This window comes from Quercus lobata, chromosome 10 (assembly GCF_001633185.2).
Source record: "Quercus lobata isolate SW786 chromosome 10, ValleyOak3.0 Primary Assembly, whole genome shotgun sequence".
Lineage (NCBI taxonomy): Eukaryota > Viridiplantae > Streptophyta > Magnoliopsida > Fagales > Fagaceae > Quercus > Quercus lobata.
Window position 1 is genome coordinate 28,444,119 of NC_044913.1, and position 21,424 is coordinate 28,465,542.

At 35.3% G+C, this 21,424-nt stretch overlaps 1 protein-coding gene and 1 long non-coding RNA gene across 2 annotated transcripts; one reads left to right on the forward strand and one right to left on the reverse strand.

The window, feature by feature from the left end:
* Nucleotides 1-9,917: 9,917 nt before the first annotated feature.
* LOC115962834 lies at nt 9,918-12,941 on the reverse strand. The gene is made up of 3 exons (XR_004085619.1): nt 12,718-12,941; nt 11,465-11,533; nt 9,918-10,308 (listed from the first exon to the last, which is right to left on the reverse strand). It is a non-coding gene; the product is annotated as an uncharacterized LOC115962834 (long non-coding RNA).
* Nucleotides 12,942-17,955: 5,014 nt separating this feature from the next.
* On the forward strand, nt 17,956-18,529 carry LOC115964592. Its single transcript, XM_031083873.1, has 2 exons — nt 17,956-18,051; nt 18,146-18,529. Exons 1-2 carry the CDS (start codon nt 17,956-17,958, stop codon nt 18,527-18,529), a joined length of 480 nt encoding a protein of 159 aa, XP_030939733.1.
* Nucleotides 18,530-21,424: the final 2,895 nt, after the last annotated feature.

Genomic DNA, 21,424 nt, shown 5'->3' on the forward strand with positions numbered 1-21,424 from the left:
TGGAGTGGGGGGAGTGCTCAAACAATTCAGGTATGCAGAACCTTTGGAAGCAGATTTGGAGCTTGAACTGTCCTAATAAGGTAAAACATTTAATGTGGAAAGCATGCTTGAACATACTCCCAACCAAACACTAATTAAGACTCAGGGGCATTGGGCGAGATGATAAATACGAGTTGCGTGGCAGTTGCGAAATGTCGGGACATGCTTTGTGGGGGTGCAAATCGGCAAGGGAGGTATGGGGAAACACAAGACTGAAGCTACCATATTTAGAGTCCATACTAAAGGACTTCATCGATAGTGTGTGGGAAATTAAACTCAAGAAGCCTGAGGTTGATTGGGAATTATTTGCAATCATGGCATGGAGTCTGTGGAGTAATAGAAACTCAGTATGCCATGGAGGAAAGTGCAAAGAAGCGACATTGATAGCTTGAGAAGTGACTGCATATGCGTAGGAGGTTAGACAAACCAATGAGGTTCAAGGCAAACCTTCCCAGTCAGGTGGGCAAACTTGGACTCCTCCTAGAAGGGGGTGCTATAAGGTTAATGTTGATGGGGCGGTGTTTAAAGAAATAGGCTGCTGTGGGGTAGGAGTAGTCATTAGAAATGAGGAGGGGCAGATAATGGGGGCGATGAGCAAGAGGTTGGATTTGCTTTTGAAAGAGCTGGAAACGGAAGCTAAAGCAGTGGAGGAGGGCATCATCTTTGCAAGGGACCTCAGCTTAAGGAACATCAGTGTAGAAAGCGATGCTCAGGTTGTGGTAAAATCCTTTAAAGCACAGGGCCAAGCATCGAGCTCCATTTATTAGGTGATTGAAGGAACAAAAATGGAACTCTGTGGTTTCGATACATGGGAAGTAAACCACATATGCAGAGCTAAAAACTTTGCAGCACATCTCATGGCAAAGCATGCCAAGTTTATTTTTGACTATTGTGTATGGGTGGAAGATACCCTACCTGTTATTGCCAATCAAATTCTATATGATGTAGCTTAGTTGAGCATTACCTCGAGTTAATGAAATTTCAGTTTATCTTGATTATCAAAAAAATAATAAATAAATAAAATTTGATTAACCCTTTACCACCAAAAAATTCAATTAAGGTAATTTTCAAATTACCACAGCAATGGGTCCATTTGTAAATTCAATTAAGGTAATTTACAACATGAAGACCTTAAGTCCATTTGGATCACCATTTATTTGTTGAAGACCTTTAACGTAACCAAATTTGTATTTTAGTTGAAAGCAATGAGTTTTCTCTTGGAGTTTCTTGGCCTCTTCTCCATCTGGGGTCTTGAAATATGTTAATATTTGGTGACCAAAATGTCAAGCTTGCATACCATAGAAACCACCTACACACCATAGATAGTAATAGTTCAACCCACCACCCATAGCCACCATCATTCAAATCCACCACCAGCAACCCATAATCCCCTACCACAATCTCAACTCAAATTCAACCCACCAACACCACCATGGACCAACAAACCAACCCTAGCAACGACTCATAACCACCACCATGGACCAATGAACCCACCCTAGCAATGACCCACCCCAGCCCAATCTTAACCCAAAAATGACCCACCACCCAACACTAAGAACGCAAAACGCCAATCTTAACGACCCACTAGCAACAAATCCCATGAACCTAGAACTCTGAGAGGGAGAAAAGGGAGGCCCTGAGAGAGAGAGAGAGAGAGAGAGAGAGAGAGAGAGAGAGAGAGAGAGAGAGAGAGAGAGAGAGAGAGAGAGAGAGAGTACATATTTTAATGAAAGAAGAAAAGAAACTAGATAAACAAAATTTTTTATTTATCACTTTGTTGCTATAGTAAACTGCCAAAGATGGCAGTTTACTATAGCTAGATTGTCAAAAAATTTTAACTATAGCACCACTAGCATTAGTATTGGTGGTGCTAAAAAGCTAAATTGCTATTTTTAGCATCACAAATAACAAAATTGGGGTTGCATAGGTGGAGCCAGTGCAATAATTTTTTGCTTCTCAACTACTGTGTACAGTTGTCTTTGGTTGTGAATTGTAGCTCAAAGCTATATCAAAATATTAATATTTTATTTCTTACTCCAATTAAATAATATCTAGTCTCTTCAGCTTCTTCCTGTAGCACTATAGCCCAAAACATCTTCTTTCCTATTTCCTCTTTAGCTCTTCTCCCTTTCGGTGAGGATCTTAGTGCCGAAACAATGAGACTAGGCTCGACAATGGTTGGGTTTAGTGCCGAAACGGTTCGTGGGTGGTTTCAATGAGGATCTCAGTGTCGAAATGGTTGGTGCTCCTCTTCCCTCACCTCCACTCCGTTGTTGGGTTTGTGGGTGGGTTGTTGGGGTTGTGGTGTATGGTTACTACGTGGTTCGGTGTGGGTTGCTGTGTGGGTTGCTAAAATTGGTTTGGTGGTTGTGGTTTGCTGTAATTGTGGGTTTTGGATTGCATATCTGGGTTTTAAGATTTCTGATTTTGTCTATTGTGTGCTTGGCTTGGGTCTCTTGAGGGTGAGATTTATAGGTTTTTCTTTTTTTGGTCTTATTGGTTGCTATTTTTTTTTTTGTTGGGTTTTTGGTTCACCTTAAGGCTGCTATGATGGTGGTTGTGGTTTGGTTGTGCCATGATGTTGGTTGTGGTCTGGTTGTGCCGTGATGGTGGTTGCAAGTTGAAGAAATGGAGAAGAAACAAAGAAGAAGAGAGAGACAAAGAATAAGAGAGAGAAAAATAATAAATAAGTGAATAGTGTTTAACTCTGATGGGAAAATAAGAACATTGATGTGGAGTGAGTTGTGAAATGGTAAGTTAAAATAGATAAAGTGACTTTTGTAGGTGCTATATAGCTAAATTTTTTCCTCCACCAATGTGGATGTTCTAATAAAGCTTGGTTTTTGAGGTTTTGAGAGCTAAATGACTTTTTTGCTATTATACCTCCTTTACTGTGAATGCTCCAAGACCACAAGCATAAATGCTAAAATTTTAGCATACCAAACACCAAAAAACCAACCATATCACATATTTTAAATGCTAAAAAATTTGGCATTGATGAACAGTACCGTTCTATTAGTCAAATTGTGTGGAAGAAATGCTAAAATTTTTTCTTTAATTTTTTTTATTCTACCTCTCTCCTCTACACATATTTGATTCTCTCTCTCTCTCTCAAACGAACTTGCAACCTCTCATTGCTACTGCCATTGCCATCGCCGCCTTTGCTTGCTATCTTGCCTTCTTGCCCATTGTCGATCTGAGTTGTCTTGGTCATGGGTTAACCTTGGTGATGATTTTGGTAGGTTTGTAATGTGGGTCATGGGTTGATTTTGGTTGGTAGGTTGGCTGATTTATTTATTTTTTCTTCTGGTGGTAGTGGGTTTATTTAATTTCCTTAAGTTTTTTATTTTTTTATTTTTTTAGTTGGTTATTGAGATTATTTTTGTTGCAAATTTGGTTTGATTTGGGTTGTGGTCATGGTGGTCAGTGGTTATAAGTGAATTTGGGTTGTGAAATTTATATTGGGTTTATCAGCTATGGAGTAAAATGAATGTTTTGATTGGTTAAATATATTATTTTAATGTGTTGAAAGTTAAAATAGAAAATGTGATACATGGTGTATTATAAAGTGAAGTGTTAAGATGACATTTGGGATAGAACGACTAATACCAATGCTCTAGTAATCACAACTCTTTTTTTCATAGTAATTGTCTAATTGCCACATTCATTTTTTTATATGATCATTTGCATTATCTTGTGCAATTTTTTGTTTATTTTAGCACACAAGTTTACTTTTTCTATTTTACAAAATCATTTTTAAAAAACTCTCACGTTATATTATCTATTTTACCAATTATTTTATCAAAATATTATTTTTAGCAATTTTTTTTATAACTCTCTTAAATCACCTCTCTCTCTCTCTTTTTGTGTATATATGAATAAAGAAGTATTTAAAAAAATTCTTGTAAATAGTAACTATGTATATTTACACCATTATTGTAGCAACAATTTAAATTTACACAAATTTGCATGGACTAATGTAGGTGATTTTTAGAGTTAGATGTGCAACAGATGGACTGATATGAGTACTCTAATTACCACAATTTTGATGCAATAGATTATGAGTGGTTGTCTCTTATTTTTACATGACTTCACCATTTACTTCACTAATTGCAATTTATCCCAATAATAACAACCAGTAATAACCTACCAGTCTACCACTTAGGATTTGTTGTAAACATATTGTAAAAATGTTATGGACATATCATTTCTATATTAAAAATGAGCAAGGCTATATCTACAATATTTGCATAACAAATCTTAAGTCAAAAGATGTTACTAGGTGTTATGGTGAGAAAAATGATTTCAATGGTGACCTTAAATTGGAGAAAGCGGAAAATATTGTGAAAAAAGTAACGCTATAAGAAAAATATTTTTACAAAAATTTTACAAATTAATAATGCAACAAATTTATACTGTTTCTTGTTTAAGCTGATTGCTAGTATCAATATCCACTTTTCAATAATCATTAGTTAGAACAATATTTTTTATAAATAGTCCAATTAATATATACCTTATGATATACATTAACCAATCTATTTTTTATAAAATAGTATTTTATCATGTGCTCATAGGCTATACATTAATAAAATTCTTTTATAAAATAGTTTGTAACTGGCCTTTACTATTTCCCATCAGGCCGTTTGACTTTTGCTTACCTAAAAATTCTCATTAATAAAAGTGGTTATTGAGGCTAATAATTGTTACACGGATTTCCAGGTTTGGATGCGGATTCACAGCCCACTGCGTGGTCAGTATACAATTACGAGTGATTGAACAGGCACGGCGAAAGTGGAACGGCCCCAGATTTTGCGAGAGACGTTAGGAAAAGGTCTCTCGACTATCCTTTTTCTTATAGGTAGGTTTATTGGCCGACAGAACTGACAACTTTGAGTGCTAGAAACTTCACTTTTTTTTTTTTTTTTTTTCCAAGAAGAAATGAGTGCTAGTAGCTTTATTACTTTTATTCCAAGTTCTCGATTGTTCCCTACAAATTACTCTCTAAATTTTCTGTATTTTTTTTTCGTTCCTATAGTTTCAAATTTTATATTAGTACCTAAGTTATATTTGTTTTTAATGTGATTCCTTGGACAATTGGCAAAATATTGTTAATGGCAAAAAAGCACAAAAAAAGATCATATTTTCATTTTACATTATTTGATTTAGTTTTCTAACTTTTTTGTCACTGAGTTGAATGAATTATTTTTAATAAATGGATAACATGGTGATATGCAAGATCTGATGAACATGTATGTGGGGAATGGACCATGATCATGGTATGAGAATTTGCATAATGATTTTGGATGTGTGATGAACACGCTTAACATTTTTTATTGTTAAAATTTCCATTGATGCATGAAATGATTGAATGTAGATCTGTCAAATGGGTTTGGGTTAAAAATAAGTTATTCTAAACGTGTTGAAAGGGGGTCGGGTGATTGGATTAAGAGCTGACCTGTATTTTTTCATCAAAAAAGAAATACTAAATGTAAAAACTAACAAAATACTCAAACACAAAAGTTTTTTTTTTTGGAGAGAGAGAGAGATTCAACTTATGAAGTTCGCTCTTGATGATAACTCTTTATTATTATACCAAGATACCAATAAGTTTTTGGTGTAAGCGGGGATTGAATCCCAGATCTTTTATACAACTATTAGAGATTTTACCAGTTGAGTTAACTGGAACCCACAACACAAAAGTTAAATAATACTATTTAGATTCTTAAGTTTACATTATTCTAAATTCACTAATGATATCATCAATATAAAAATTATATGATTTGCGGTTAAGTTCCCAAAAAAAATTAAATGATTTATGGTCAAATTTGAACCAATAACAACTAACCATCTGTGATTTGTGGTAAAAATGTTGTGGATGTGGTATCTCTCTTTTCCAAAAATATTTTACATTAAAAAAACTAGGAAAAAAAAAAGAATTAAGAAGAAAAACTCAATTTCCATTTTCCAAAATTCAATATCCATGGGCCCCACCTAGAAATTTGATTTTTGGTTCAGTTCTTAGTTGAGTTTTCATAACTCAAAATTAAAAAAAAATGATTTAAAATAATGAGAATTGAGAATAGGTTTTAGGAGTTTGCGACCTAGAGAAATTGAGATATCAAAGCATTAGCACTGGGGAATGCTAATGCCAAATGTAAGGGGAATTTGGCATTTCAAGCTTCAAAATGCTCTACATCAGGGAATGCTAATGCCAAGTATTGCAATTTTTTTTGCAATAGTGCTACAGTTCAATTCTACATTTAGAATTGCACTGTAGCACAATTCTAAAACAAAATAATATATTTTTATTCATATATCTAACTCTCTCTCTCACTGTGTGTGTCTTCTCTATTTCTCATCTCCTTTCTCTCTCCACAACGGTCTCTCTCTCTCTCTCATCACATCTCTCTTTCATGGTGGGCTATTCTGTCATGGGTCGTGGGGTCTGACGTGAAGGTGAGACTGGGGAAGTTGAGATCGGCGTGGTATGGTGGCAATTTTTGGGTTTTTTGGGTTTAGATCGGTGTGGTATGATCAGCGGTGTGTTTTAGCTTTTTCTGGCGTGGTTTCCTCTCAACAAGTGCAGGCAAGCTGAGTTGTACCTCCCATGAAAGTGCGAGACTAAGCGCCACATCTATGAGAACTGCGATTACGAGCTCGTCATGGAGCGAATGAAGTTTTGGGTTTTATTGAAGTCGAGTTGTGAAATTTAGGATTTTTGTTTGTGGGCTTTGTTGATTGATTCGTTTTTGGTTGATTTATGAAGTTTTGGGTGTTTGATTTATGGATCATTGTTGGATTTTGTTTGATTGATGCGTTTTTTTTCTTGAAAGCTCGCCGAAAATGAAGGCTCCGGAATTGAAGGCGTCGTAAGTTTTGGGTTTTATTTCACCACCTCGTTGGAAATGAAGGCTCTGGCGGAAGTTGCAGATAGAAGAGAGCTAAAAATTAGAGAGAGGAGAGAGATGGAAGAGAAAAGATATAATTTTAGGATATATTATTTTATTATGTAGATATATTATTTTAATGAGTAGAATAGGAAAATAAAAGTTTGGGATGCTGAAGATATTGTAAAATAGAATGGTATAATAATAAAGTGATTTTTTAGAATGGTAAAATAAAGTAGAATTGGAATTGTGGGATGCTAATGCTCTCAGCACATTATTGTAAATATTTGGTGATATGTAGGACCCATGGTCAGATCACACGTGGTCTAATGGTCTTTTTCTCTTTTTCTTCTTTACTTTTTCTTTCTCAACTGAATATTCCTTCTTTCTTTCTCTTTCTTCTTTTCTCTTTTCTTTCTCTTTTCTTCTTCACACTACACTGATTTTTTTGCTCTCAACTTCTTCTCTTTTTTCTTTTCTTGCTCTTTCTTCTTCGCACTACACTGATTTCTTTGCTCTAAACTTCTTCTCTTTCTTCTTTTCTCTTTTCTTTCATTCTTTCTTCTTCACTTTGTTTTCTTCTCTAATTTTCTTATTCTTCTTATTCTTTCTTTTTTTCTTTCTTCACGTGGTAATGGCAGTCACACTAGTTTCTTCTCTCAACTTCTTATTCTTTTTCACCTTTCTTTCTTTTTTCTTCACGTAGTGATGGCGAAGATGGTAGAGGCCCAATAACAATATTGGAGCTTCGATTTTGGATGTGATTTGCATTTTAATTGGGTTGCGATGTGCTTTTTGGGCTTGGAATTTGATGTTTAGCGTTTGTGGGTTTCATGGGGTACTTTGTTGTGATGCCTTTTATTTTATTTTATTTTATAATAATTTGTTGTGGCGTTGGCGGTTTTGATGGTGTGAGTGGATCTGCTATGGTGGATGGGTTTGATTTTTTGTGATTTGTGCGATGGTTGATGGAAAACAATTAAACAATGGCGGTGGGTTGGGTGGGTTTGTAGTTTGTTAGTGGTAGTAGGAGACAGGAGATGCGAGATGCGGAAATGTCAAGAAGCAGAACGTGTTTACTTCTAGACAACAAGAAACAAAACACGTTTGCTTTAGAAAATAACCTTGAATTCATGAGGATTTCTTGAATCCATAAGGGTGCTTGAACCCACAAGGAGAAAGGGTCTAGAATCCACTAGAAAATAGAAAGACAATAGTTTGAATTTTATTGATTGAATAATTGTTTAAAAAAAAAAACGTTTATAGACTTAGGGGTCTATTTAAGGGCTCGGTAAAACTTAACTGATAAGAAAATATATTATAAAATAACTTCTAATTAATACCTAACTATAACATGAATCAAATTTGACCTAAAAAGAATTAAAAGTATCTAAAAATAAGGAAATAATAAACCTAAGCCTAAAATAACGAAAATTACAAATTAAATACCAAGATTAATAAATTACAATAATTAAATAATAAATTGTGTCCTACATTAGACCCCTCCATTTGAAACAAACTCGTCCTCGAGTTCATTTTTGAAATCTAAAATCTTCTACTCTAAATAAACAAATACTTCGAATGCTTGAGCCCTTTGATTTTCTTTCCATATTTGCATCTCATCAATGGAAAAAGCAAATCAACTTGAATTTCTTTTTCCTTAGTCTTCATGTAATTGTAGAGATTTACCAAATAAGAACTAACAATTGAATCAAATCTATCAACCCTAATAAAGTTAATAAATTTCGGTGTATCTCTTACAACCAAAATAAAAGGAGGTTGAACATTGCAATCATCTAACTTGACTTCATCAATATTGTTGACAACTTCCTTTATAATTTATTTTTTAATGGTCTCTATTATCTCAACCTCAAGATCTTTCTCTATAATATGATCTTCATTAATTTCTCTACAGTTTTTATTTTAGGTTCTTCTTCTATAATAAGATATTCATGAACTTCCTCATAAACTTCTATATTTTCTTTAAGAAAAATGTGTTGTTCAGCACACTATACTTCTCTTAACGGAAGAATATATGGTTCTCCAAAATAATTCAAGTGTGAACTTCTTGGCAAAAAATAATCTTAATTGGTATACGACAAAAGTTCATCATCGTCCAAAGGATAAAATTTGTTAGCAAGTATCTTTTTCATCCTTGGCCATGAACGAATTTTGTCTTTACCTTGTCGGATTCTATCAGTCTATATTTGTTCCCACCAACGTAAGGCACACTCTTTAAGTTTATACAAAACAAGTTTAACTTTTCTCCCATCACAAATATTCTTTTAGTTAAATAAATCATCTCGATCAAGTAACCAATCAAGAAAATTTACTTTATAAAAATAACCATTAAAACTTGCAATTCTCTTATAAGGCCCATATGAAATTTGCTTACCAATAGGTTGCTCGTGAGTTATGTTTTCGCGAAAGTTATCCCTATTGTTTCCATGCTCCAATGACAACATCCTAGCAAAAATATTTGTGAGTGCTAGCTGTACATCACGTAATACTTACTAAGTTTTCTTTCACCGGAAGTGCTACCATCTCATACATTAGCCACCAGATTAGGATAAGTCAAGGCTTCGATACCAACTGATGCGGTATGCGGATGCATCAAGAAGTAGAACACGTCTATTTCTAGAAAACAAGAAACAAAACACGTTTGCTTCTGAAAATATTGCAATGAGAAAGGGTTTGGAATCCACTATAAAATAGAGAGACAAAAGTCTAAATTTTATTGATTGAATAAATGTTTAAAAAAAAACGTTTACAGACTTAAGGGCCCATTTAAGAGCTCCGTAAAACTTGACAGATAAGAAAATATATACTAAATAACTCCTAATTAATACTTAACAATAACATGAACCAAATTTGACCTAAAAAGCACCTAAAAACAAGGAAATAATAACCCTAAAACTAAAATAACGAAAATTACAAATTAAATATCAAAATTAATAAATTACAATAATAAAATAGTAAATTGTGTCCTACATCAGTGAAGGTGGCTGGGTTTTTTTATTTGGGTCCTGGGTTTGGCCTCTTCGACTCCTAGAGGCTCACTCCTAACTGGAGAGTGCATGTTCACACAGGTAAGGAGGGAGGGCTGTTTTGACTCGATCTAGCTCCACCATTTTGAGATAAAGTTGAGTTTTGCAAAGTAAAAATTGAAGCCAAAAAAATTGGGAGTGAGTTAAAGATAAAAATAGATAATAAGATATGAAATATGAGTAAGAGTTTTGAGTTATAAGAACTAAATTATGAGAACTAAGATTAAGTGATGCTTCAAACCAAACACCCTCTAAGTGTCCATAATATTGGTGGCATTCTTGGGTGATAGCAACACATTCCTTCAACTCTCGTCCTCTCAGATACCAACTTTGTTCTGCATAGAGATAGTGAAAAAGATTTTGGTTGACTTGTAATAGATGAGACTAACAATGACAATTATCTTTTGAGCTTAATTGTAAAAGTTTGGTTTTTAGAACTATAACGCCCTAAAATCATAAATAATAAAAGTCTATTCAATTTAAATAATCCATAAAAAAATATTAAATAAAAGAAACTAGCAACCTAAAATCTCATCACAAATGTCAGAGCTCTAATTTACTAAAGACAAAACACCCTTAAAATAATTCTCCAATACCATGTTTAATGCCATAAAAATAATAATAAAATTCTCAGTTCCATAAAATAATTCGTAACTGTTGTCTTCCAAGAATCTCTACTCCAATAATCCCTTTAATATATCTGTAAGGGGAAATAAAGGTCGGGGGGGGGGGGTGAGATAACTCAATAAGTGGAATTCACTAACATTGGGGTGTGAGAACAAACCTTTCAAATAAATAATTCTTACAACAAATTCATAACTTGTAACTCATCAATATTTTATCAACAAATATTTCATATAAAAGAAAATATCTTTATATTGTGAGCCATCATAATACATATACCAATACCATCATGTAAATAATTTCCTAAACTTTTCTCGTGGTCAACGTTAACGCCCTGTTGATAGGGTTGTGCTGTCCTCTTTTAGGACTAGAACCTCCTTTACATCCCTTTTCTTAAAGACGGCTCCTTTAGAATCTAAAGGTGCACTCTCTTGCTAAGGAGCTTTTTTTTTGGATCCTCAATAGTATACTCCATTACTAAAGAGCTATTAAATGTGCATTGTTCTCTTTTCTAGGACCGTCCCTTGCTAAGGACTAGTTGTAGTATGATTATTCCTTACTAAGGACTAAATATAATACTGAGCTTTTAATCATGACTTGCCATAGGTTTTCAAAACACATTTCAATATGCTCACAAAAATAATCCATTCATAATTCTCAAAATATAAAGATATATTCACACATACAAGTTTAAATAAATTTAGGTTGTCTCACAAGTTTTTCATAAAACGGATAGTTAATGTACACATCAAACATTTATAAAGTATCAATTTATATATAGAATATTAATATATTTCTTTGATATAGAATATTTTAATAATCAACACTGTTTTGGGAAAACCCCCAAAATTAATAAACACCACTTACCTCTTAGTTGTAAAAATAAAGGAAATTAACCAATCCCGTCACTAGGTCCATCATCAAGAATCTCAAAATCTAGAAACATAAGGAACAAACCTATTAATAACAAGACCTATCGCAAAGTTTGTAATCACATGTGTCTCTAAAATCAAATAGGATCCCCTAAAACAAATCAAAAGCACTAAAGCCTAGCGTGCCCAACCTAAGACAAGTACCCATTCCCAAACGGGAACCAAACAAGCATACAAACTCATAGTGTCACAACACAAAACCAAAACATTTTAATTCTCCACTGCAAGCAATGTGCACATATAAACATAACACTAAACACATCAGTTCATAATAGGGGTAGCATATCTCATGAGTTTCCCTTTAGAGCACTAAAGGATTAAACCAAACCATTATTAAACTTAACTAAGTAAAACACATGTCGAAGAAAGCACATGAATTTACAAACCAATCCATTCAACAAAGATTTGAAGTAAATTCCACAAAATCCTAGCATTTTCATCACACCTTCAGATTCAATACACAGCAGGTCAGCCATTTTGTAAAAAAATTTTGGTTCACGAAAAGTTATCTGATTAACTTAAAATTAAATAGGGATAAGCTCTTATATGTGTAGTATGTACCATCAAAAGTTTAGCCCAAAAAGATTTTACTGTAATTTATTAAAAATCATGTATTGTAGCTAACTTAAATCTGTTAAGAACAGATTTGCAATTCCAAAATAAAATTACTATAATCTTAATACTATGCAAAAAAATTTCAGACTTGATTAACCTCAAAGTTACATGTTTTAGCACATGATAACAACTATGAATGCTACCAATAACCTCATATAATAGTCATCACAACATGAGTCAAGAAATTCGATCATCTAACTCATATAGGCAATTTACCAAACACTTGACATGCAACAAGCACATACCCACATTCAAATATGTCAAAGCCAATCAAATGCAAAGGAAATACTTTGGAATCAACTCATGCAAAAACAAAACCCATATAGCTTCTCTAGGAAACCAAACCTCAAATATCCATTAGTAAAGTAGACAACCAAAACACCCCATCAATGCAAACACCCCCAAATATTTTGAAATTTTCGGATTTAATAAAAAATATTGCTACCCAAATCCTCATAACCCTCTAAACTTCCAATACTCACCAAACTCATCAAGTATATACCATAAACATCATAAACTAACAAAGCCCAAAGGATTTCATAGAAGAAAATGATAGAAAACTTAGATTTTTACCTCATCTATTGAATTAACCAAACTTAGAGGGATGGTCTTTCAAATGGGTCCGCCAAAATAGCCCCTAGAACTCTTGGTGGTTGATTTTGATTGGAAAAGAACCTTCCATGAGTCAGCCAAGATAGAAATTTAAGAGACAAAAGTAAATAAACTTCACATGAGGATGAGAGAGAGGATTTTCGGCCATGAGGAATGGGAACACTAGAGGAAAAAGGGAAAGGTGAAGGGAGGCGGCACTTTAGAAAATAGAGGAGGAAGCCAACGTGGGTTACATATAAGGCTAGGGCTAGGCTTGGGTCTTATCACAAAAATGCCCCCACTTAATTAATTTCCAAAATAACCCTTTTATTTATTTATTTATTTTGTAAAGGCTGGGGTGTTACAAGAACAATACTCTATGCCTTTTATCATGCCAAAAAATGAGGAGATGTTTCAATCTAAAGTACTTGATATTCTTAAATTTTGGGGAATAGACTAATGCTCTCACGTGTAGGTGTAAGCATGTGTGTGTGTGTGTGTGTGTGTGTGTGTGTGGTGGAGACACACTTGGGTAGGTCCTTCCCCTTTCGCTAAAGTGGAGTGTTCCATTGACCAACACACTTGTTTATAAAACCACAAAATGTCTCTTTCCTTTTCTACGTGTATTCATGCTATTTTAATACGCTCACCCTTATTTAAAAAGATATTTTAGGAGTTAATTTCTTCTTTGCTCCCTAATGATTTTGAGTAGTAACCCAATGGCATTAATCTCCATGTGGCGGTGAACCCAACCCAACTCGGGCTCGCCTAAAAGGACTTAAGTGTCCTACTTTTATTTTGGCCCAAAGACAACCACCCAAACCCAAGGCAAAACCATTTTTCTCACAAAGTAGGCTTAGAGGCACAAAAAGATCATTTTCTTTAAGATAATATTGTCCCTCTTGATTGTGTTTTCTAGTTTGCAAACTCATCTAAAATTACACAAATAGCAAATCATCTAAAATTCTACAAATCAAAATTTGGAGAATTCTATGAATTACTCTTTATTGTGTGCTAGATAAAAATTTAAAAATTAAAAAAAAGAAAAAAAGAATTTGAATGTTTATTTATAAACAATGAAGATACCATTGAAAATGCACATTTGAAAGATCACTTGTTACTTAAGAGACATAGCCTTTAAAATGTTGTTAAGATCATTACTACTTGTAAAGAACATTAAAATTCACTTTTCCTTATTTTTTTTTTTCAAAATTTTACAGATAACTACCTTTTTGTCACAATTTTATGTTAGCAGTGTTTAGTTGTATGTGTGCATGTGGTGCTGATGGGCAATGCATATGGTGCTGATGAGGCATGCATGTGGTGCTGCAGGGTGTACCTAGGCTGTTGATGTGGGGGGGCGTATGTTGCTGATGGGGCATGTGTGCACAGCTAATGAAGGGTGTGTGTTACAGTGCAGCCTGAATCTGTATATGACTATACTTCAAATAATGATTGTATTGATTAGTTGGCACTGTACACTTGTATTGTAGGTTAGTTACACATGTATTACTTGTAGTGGTGATGTGTTTACCTCATGCTTATGTGGCATATGCTGATGTAGTGATTTAGTTAGAGTGAATAATTGTCAAGGTAATTACACAGCTAGCATTTCAGTTAGGACTGAGGGTATTAGATTAGGGACGTGTGGATGGAAGGTGATGAATAGTTTTGTTGTTAATTCCATAATTTATTTCTCTGTTTTCTCTATTTCTTCTAATTCTCTCTTTGTTCTTCCTTATCCCTTGTTCTTGGAGGTTGGTTATCCTCAAATTCAATTGTCAATCCCCAATTCCTTGCATTTGGTATCAAAGCTTGGCTTTCCTCGACCATGGTAGAAACACGATTAAGCACTGCTACTACTCAAGAAGCCATTGCTTCACTCAGGACTGCATCTGATCATTATGATAAAGAAATTCAAGAAATACGAACAATTTAAGAAGTGTACACACAATCTGAATGGGATGAATCAACAATTGGCAATTCTGGTACAGAGGCGTGGTGGTTCTGATCAAGGAGGATTGCCTCCATCTCCAACAAATGGTGAAATTAGACATACTAATTCTTCATCTTTAGCTTTGTCTCAGCCTGTGAGGTTGAAATTCCCAAAGATTTCTGGGGTAAGATTCTACTAGTTGGGTTTACAAAGCCAACCAATATTTCAAGTATTACAGTACCCCAATTGCAAAGAAGTTAATGCTTGCTTCGTTTCATATGGAGGGTGAGGCTTTGATATGGTTCCAAGATAGTGAAAATGTTGGACTTTTTGTTGATTGGGAGTCACTGATTCAAGCTTTGCATATCAAATTTGGTGCAACAGCCTATGATGACCCTATGGAAACTCTCACTAGGCTAAGGCAGATTGCTTTAGTGTCTTTATATAAGGTTCAATTTGAGGTTTTTTCTAATAGGATTAAAGGGTTATCTGCTACTCATAAACTAAGTTGTTTTCTTAGTGGATTAAGAGATGAAATAAGGCTGCTAGTGAGGATGCTCAACCCCAAATCATTGAATGAGGCTTTTGGTTTGGCAAAGATACAAGAATAATATAATTGGAGTTGTAAGAAGAGTGCTAAGATGCAAGTGGATCAAGGAAAGCCTTCCATTTGGGTGCTCCACCTAAAACTACTTCTCTTTTGGAGTCTAAATCTAAGCTGCCAATTAAAAGAATTTCTCCCTTAAATGGAAGAGGGGAAGAAGAAGGGTTTGTGTTATAATTGTGATGAGAAGTGGGGTGTTGGCCACAAGTGCAAGAATGCAATGTTTTTTCTTTTAGATTATGTGGAGTTGGCTCAAGAAAACATCAATTCTGGGGTGCATATCACTGAATTGGAGGAAACTGGTAGTGTAGATCAGATTTGGGTAGGACGTAGAGAGTGCTGAGATCACTCTTTATGCATTGAGTGGCACTCCTACTTCAGGAACTATGAGAGTCATGGGAAGGATTAAGCATAGGTCCTTTACAATTCTCATTGATTCAGGGAATACCCATAACTTCATTGATGCGGCCTTGGTATCACATTTGCACATTAATGTTGACACTTCTCAAGTTCTAGAAGTCAAGGTTGCCAATGGTGATCTAATCAATACTCAAGGTGTTTGTGAGGAAGTACCAATCTTGTTGCAAGGGCATGAGTTCTTGGTACACTTGCATTTGTTGCCAATGGGGGGTGTGATTTGGTTTTAGGAACTCAATGGTTGGGCACTTTAGGAGTAATTCAATGGGATTTCAAGTTGCTTACAATGAGTTTTAGTTATCATCACAGGCAAGTTCTGTTACAAGGGTTGAGGAGTACAAGATCTTAATTGCAAGATGGGGATGCCTTTTTGAAGCAATCAGTTAAGAGGGGGTTAGTTCTTCACATTTCCTTTTAGCCTCAATTGTCATTTGCAGAAGGGTCAGCTCAGCTGCCTGCACAAGTCGTTGCTTTGTTGGATGAGTTCAAATCAGTTTTTGCTACTCCAGAGGGGCTACCTCCTTTAAGGGATCATGAACACCAAATTAATTTGAAGGAAGGAGCTCAAGCTATCTGCCAAAGGCCTTACAAGTACCCATATTACCAAAAAAATGAAATTGAAAAGATTGTTAAAGAATTACTAGCTGTTGGTTTTATTAGAAACAGTAGTAGCCCTTTTGCTTTACCAATTCTTTTAGTTAGGAAGGCTGATGGCTCATGGAAAATGTGCATTGACTATAGGGCCTTAAACCAAGAAATTATTAAGGATAAATACCGCATACCTATCATAGATGAGTTATTGGATGAGTTGTTTGGTGCAACTGTTTTTTCTAAGTTGGATTTAAAGTTTGGCTACCATCAGATTAGGATGAAGGAAGAGGATATTCCTAAAACTGCTTTTAGGACTCATGAAGGTCACTATGAGTTTTTGGTAATGTCATTTGGCTTAACCAATGCTCCTTCAACCTTCCAATCCCTCATGAATTCCATTTTTAAGCCTTACTTAAGGAGATTTGTCTTGGTATTTTTTTATGACATCCTTGTTTATAGCAAGAATTTGATTGATCATGTGCATCATCTTCGTTTGGTGTTGGAAGTTTTGGTTAAGCATCAATTGTATGCTAAGCAGTCAAGGTTTGTGTTTGCTTGTAAGGAGGTGGAATACTTAGGACACCTTATCTCTGGTGATGGGGTCAAAATAGACCAAAGGAAGACTGCTGCTATGTAGCAATTGCCTATCCCCAAAGATGTTAAGGCCTTAAGAGGATTTTTGGGCTTGACTGGCTACTATAGGAAGTTTGTGAAGGGGTATGGTCAGATTGTTACCCCTCTAACAGCCTTGCTGAGGAAGGATTCTTTTGCTTGGACCTTTGAAGCTTCTCATGCTTTTCAACTTCTTAAGGATGCAATGTCAAATCCTCCTGTTTTGGCTTTACCTGAGTTCTCTAAGTCCTTTGTGATGGAGTGTGATGCATCTGGTTTAGGTGTTGAAGTTGTCTTAACGCAGAACCAAAGGCCAATTGCTTATCACAGCCCGGCCTTGAAGGGTAAAAGCCTTGCTTTTTCCATTTATGAGAAAGAATTGCTAGCTCTAGTAGTGACAGTGAAGAAGTGGAGACCTTATCTCCTTGGCAAGCCCTTTGTGATTAAAATAGACCTCCAAAGCCTTAAATACTTGCTTGAACAGAAGATTGGGACTCTTGCTCAACAAAAATGGATTACTAAGCTACTTGGGTATGCATTTTTGGTTGAATATAAACATGGTAAAGAGAACTTGATTGCTGATGCACTTTCTAGGAGGGAGGCTGTTGAGGGTGATAATGTGGGCATCTTTTGCATTATCTCTTTTCCTACTCCCATTTGGCTGGATGACCTCAAGACAAGCTATAATTCCGATTCTGCAATCCAGAAAATCATAATTCCGATTCTACAATCTAGAAAATCATTCTTGCTATTCAGTCAGGCCAAGACATTCCCATTGGGTTCACTTTTTGCAATGCTTGTTGTTTTATAAGGGCGGACTGTTTTTGGGCAGTTTTGCTCAAGATTTGAAGGTTCAAGTGTTGTAGCAGGTGCATGCTAGCCCTTTAGGGGGTCATTCTGGCTATTTGTAGCCCTTTAGGGAATGTGATGTTGCCAAAGGTTGAAGAGTGAGACTTGCCTTCTTGCTGGTTTGTTGCAGCCCTTGGTTATGCCTAATAGGCCTTGGCTAGACATTAGTATGAATTTTGTGGAAGGGTTGCTTAAGTTTTAACAGAAGTCAATGGTTTTTGTGGTGGTGGATAGGTTCACCAAATATGTCCATTTCATTCCATTAGCTCACCTTTACATTGCTACTAAGGTTGCTCATATTCATGCAGTATATATTCAAGTTACATGGTATGCCCTTGATGAAATTGCAAGGAACTAACCTGGCTATGTCTTTTTCATATCATCCACAATTAGATGGGTAGACTGAAGTGGTTAATAAGAGCTTAGAACACTACCTGAGGGCCTTTGCTGTTGATAGACCTCACTCTTCGGTGGATTGGCTACCATTAGTTGAATTTTGGTTCAATACTAACTACCACACTTCCATTAAGCTCACTCCATTTGAGGCACTTTATGGCTATCCTCCTCCTAAGGTTGTGGACTATGTTCCAGGTGTTACAAGGGTGGCAACTATTAATTCATACTTGCAAGATAGGCAGCAACTCTTTTCATTGTTTAAGCAGAATTTAAATGCTGCTCAAGAGAGAATGAAGTGGTTTGCTGACAAAAAGAGAGTGGATAGGTCCTTTAAGGTGGGAGATTGGGTTTATCTTAAGCTTCAACCATACAAGCAGTCTTTAGTGTAGTCTAGATAGTTTCGGAAACTTGCTCCTTATTTTTATGGGCCTTTCCAGGTTGTGCAGAAGGTGGGATAGGTTTCTTATAAGCTTGATTTACTTGTGGGGTCACAAATCCATCCTGAGTTTCATGTTTCTAATCTCAAGGCTAAAATGGGTGCTCATGTGGTTCCTAGACCTGCCTTACCTATTGTGACTGCAGATAAGATCCTTGCCCTTAAGCCTGTGGTTGTTTTGGACTCTAGAACTCATCAGTTAAGGAGCAGACTCATCACTCAAGTGCTGGTGCAATGGTAGGATGAGAGTAAGGATGATGCTACCTAGGAGAGTTTATTTCAATTGCAGGAGAAGTTTCCACACCTTGTGGGCAAGGTGCTTTGAAGGAGAGGGCATTGTTAGGAGTGTCTAGTTGTATGTGTGCGTGTGGTGCTGATGAGGCATGCTTGTGGTGCTACAGGGTGTGCCTAGGCTGCTGATGTGGGGGGGCGTATGTTGTTGATGGGGCATGTCTGCACAGCTGATGAAGGGTGTGTGTTATAATGCAGCCTGGGTCTATATATGACTATGCTTCAAATAATGATTGTATTGATTAGTTGGCACTGTACACTTGTATTGTAGGTTAGTTACACATGTATTACTTCTAGTGGTGATGTGTTTACCTCATGCTTATGTGGCATATGCTGATGTAGTGAGTTAGTTAGAGTGAATAGCTGTTAAGGTAGTTACATAGCTATCATTTCAGTTAGGACTGAGGGTATTAGATTAGGGACATGTGGATGGAAGGTCGTAAAGAGTTTTGTTGTTATATTGGTAATTCCTTTCTCTATTTCTTCTAATTCTCTCTCTGTTCATCCCTATCTCCTGTTCTTGGAGGTTGGTTGCCCTCAAATTCAACTGTCTATCTCCAATTCCTTGCATTTTGCTTGAACAAAATATATCATGCTTGAGTGAAATACATAAGGAATTTTCTTTTTTCGCTCGTGTGAAGTTTTCATCAAACAGTTTAAAATCAAGCAGAAAAGTTTGTTCATCCCTTGACTATCACTGGCTCTTGTGAACCAATTATTCACTTGAGCAAAACTTATCTCAAGCAAAATTCTTAAATCAGGTCCACTTTCTTAAAATGTTGTTCATTCTTCTAATCCAAGAAAATTCTCATAAACTACAAAATATAACTTCTTAATTTGGGGTCCGTTTGGATAGAACCTATTTTGCTGAAACTGAAAACTGAAAATACTGTAGCAAAATAATTTTTAAATGTGTAAATAGTGCTATGAGACTCATTTTTAATGAAAAAGTTGCTAAAAAGTGAAGTTTGTGGGTCCGTGAACAGTGCACAAATGTACTATTCACGAAAGACTTGGTCAACAACTACGGCTGGGGAAAAAAAAGAAAAAAAGAAAAAGAGAAAACACATGCTTGAAAAACGCAGATGCCAATTAAGTCGGATCCAAACCGCACCTTGGTCTAGGTTTTCTAATTTGTTGTAATTACTATTATACATCAACTTGTGCAAGTGGAAAGCCATAAGAAATAAAAAACATTTTCCACAAGATAATAACTCTTGAATTTAAAAAGAGGGTACCTTAAATCCACAAAGAAAACTCTAGTCCACCATAAAATAAAGGAGAAAAAAATTTGAAATTTTATTAATGAGAAAACTACATTACCTTGGAGGCTAAATGTACTTAATTAGAAAAAGAACTCCTAGGATTGCTAGGTGGCCCTTAGAAAATCCTAAAGCACTCATAGAACAACTAAAAAACCCTAATTTGTGTAAAGCACAAAATTTGGCTAGAAAATAGAAAAAATTACTAAAAAATTGAAAAAAAATACAAAATCAAATATAATCCTACTGTCTATGAAAGACCTCCCAAAACAAATGGGAACTAATTTTGACTATTAAATTGAAAGTTATAACAAGAGGTAAAATTACGATAAATAATAAAAACTACTAATTAAAGGCCTACATGAAGGTGTTTGCTTGAAAAGAGAGGTAAGTCATTGTTGTTAGGCAATAAATTTTAATCCTCATGACGATTCTCTTTAGGTCACCAGATTTCACATGATTCTGTCGTTGACATTGGTGATCTCTACTTGAACTTTGCTATTTCTTAAACTTCTTGCGTATTGACTTCTGATGATCTTTTTATTGAAAGAAAGTTTATGTTGTCCGTACTACATCAATTTGGCTTGGTTCTTTATAACTCTACCCTTAAAAATCTTATGAAAAGACAAGGTGTTATATAGGGTAATCCAAATTATTCCATCTTACTTGCTTTTAGCCATACATTCCTCAGAATTTCAGAAAGAAACATGAATGAAACAGTGAAAACTCTAGACCAAGTGACCAACCCAGCCTTTTGAACCTCGAAAGCATAATTCCTAAACCGAGCTTTATTAAATTTCTTAAGCTCAACCATGAGGAATTTCAACTTCTTATAAAACATATAGGCACAGCTGAAACTTCTCTCTTACAAACAGCTTGCACAATTTCCATAAACCTGAGTTGATCGATCCCCCCAAAAAAGAAAGAAAAAAAAAAAGGTGAAGGCTTAGGACTGGTCAACGTATTAGTGAACACTGAACAATGCAATATTCATAGGCAAGTGGTAAGATATACCCGGAGGCATGAACTTCATAGTCGCACAACTAAAATCACTCAGCTAATTACTTAAATTAAATAAACTCTATTCAATTTCCTTGCAGGAAATTGCTTTTCCACCCTTCTATTACACCATGTGAAAAACCAAACCATGTGAGGATTTTCAGGCAACTCAGCATTGTAACTTATGACCTTCTCCAAACTATCATGACCATCCTTCTATTAAACCACCCTTCTATTAAACTCCTCTTCAAACTATCATGACCTTCTTCACCAAACATCTCACTAACATGAATGAC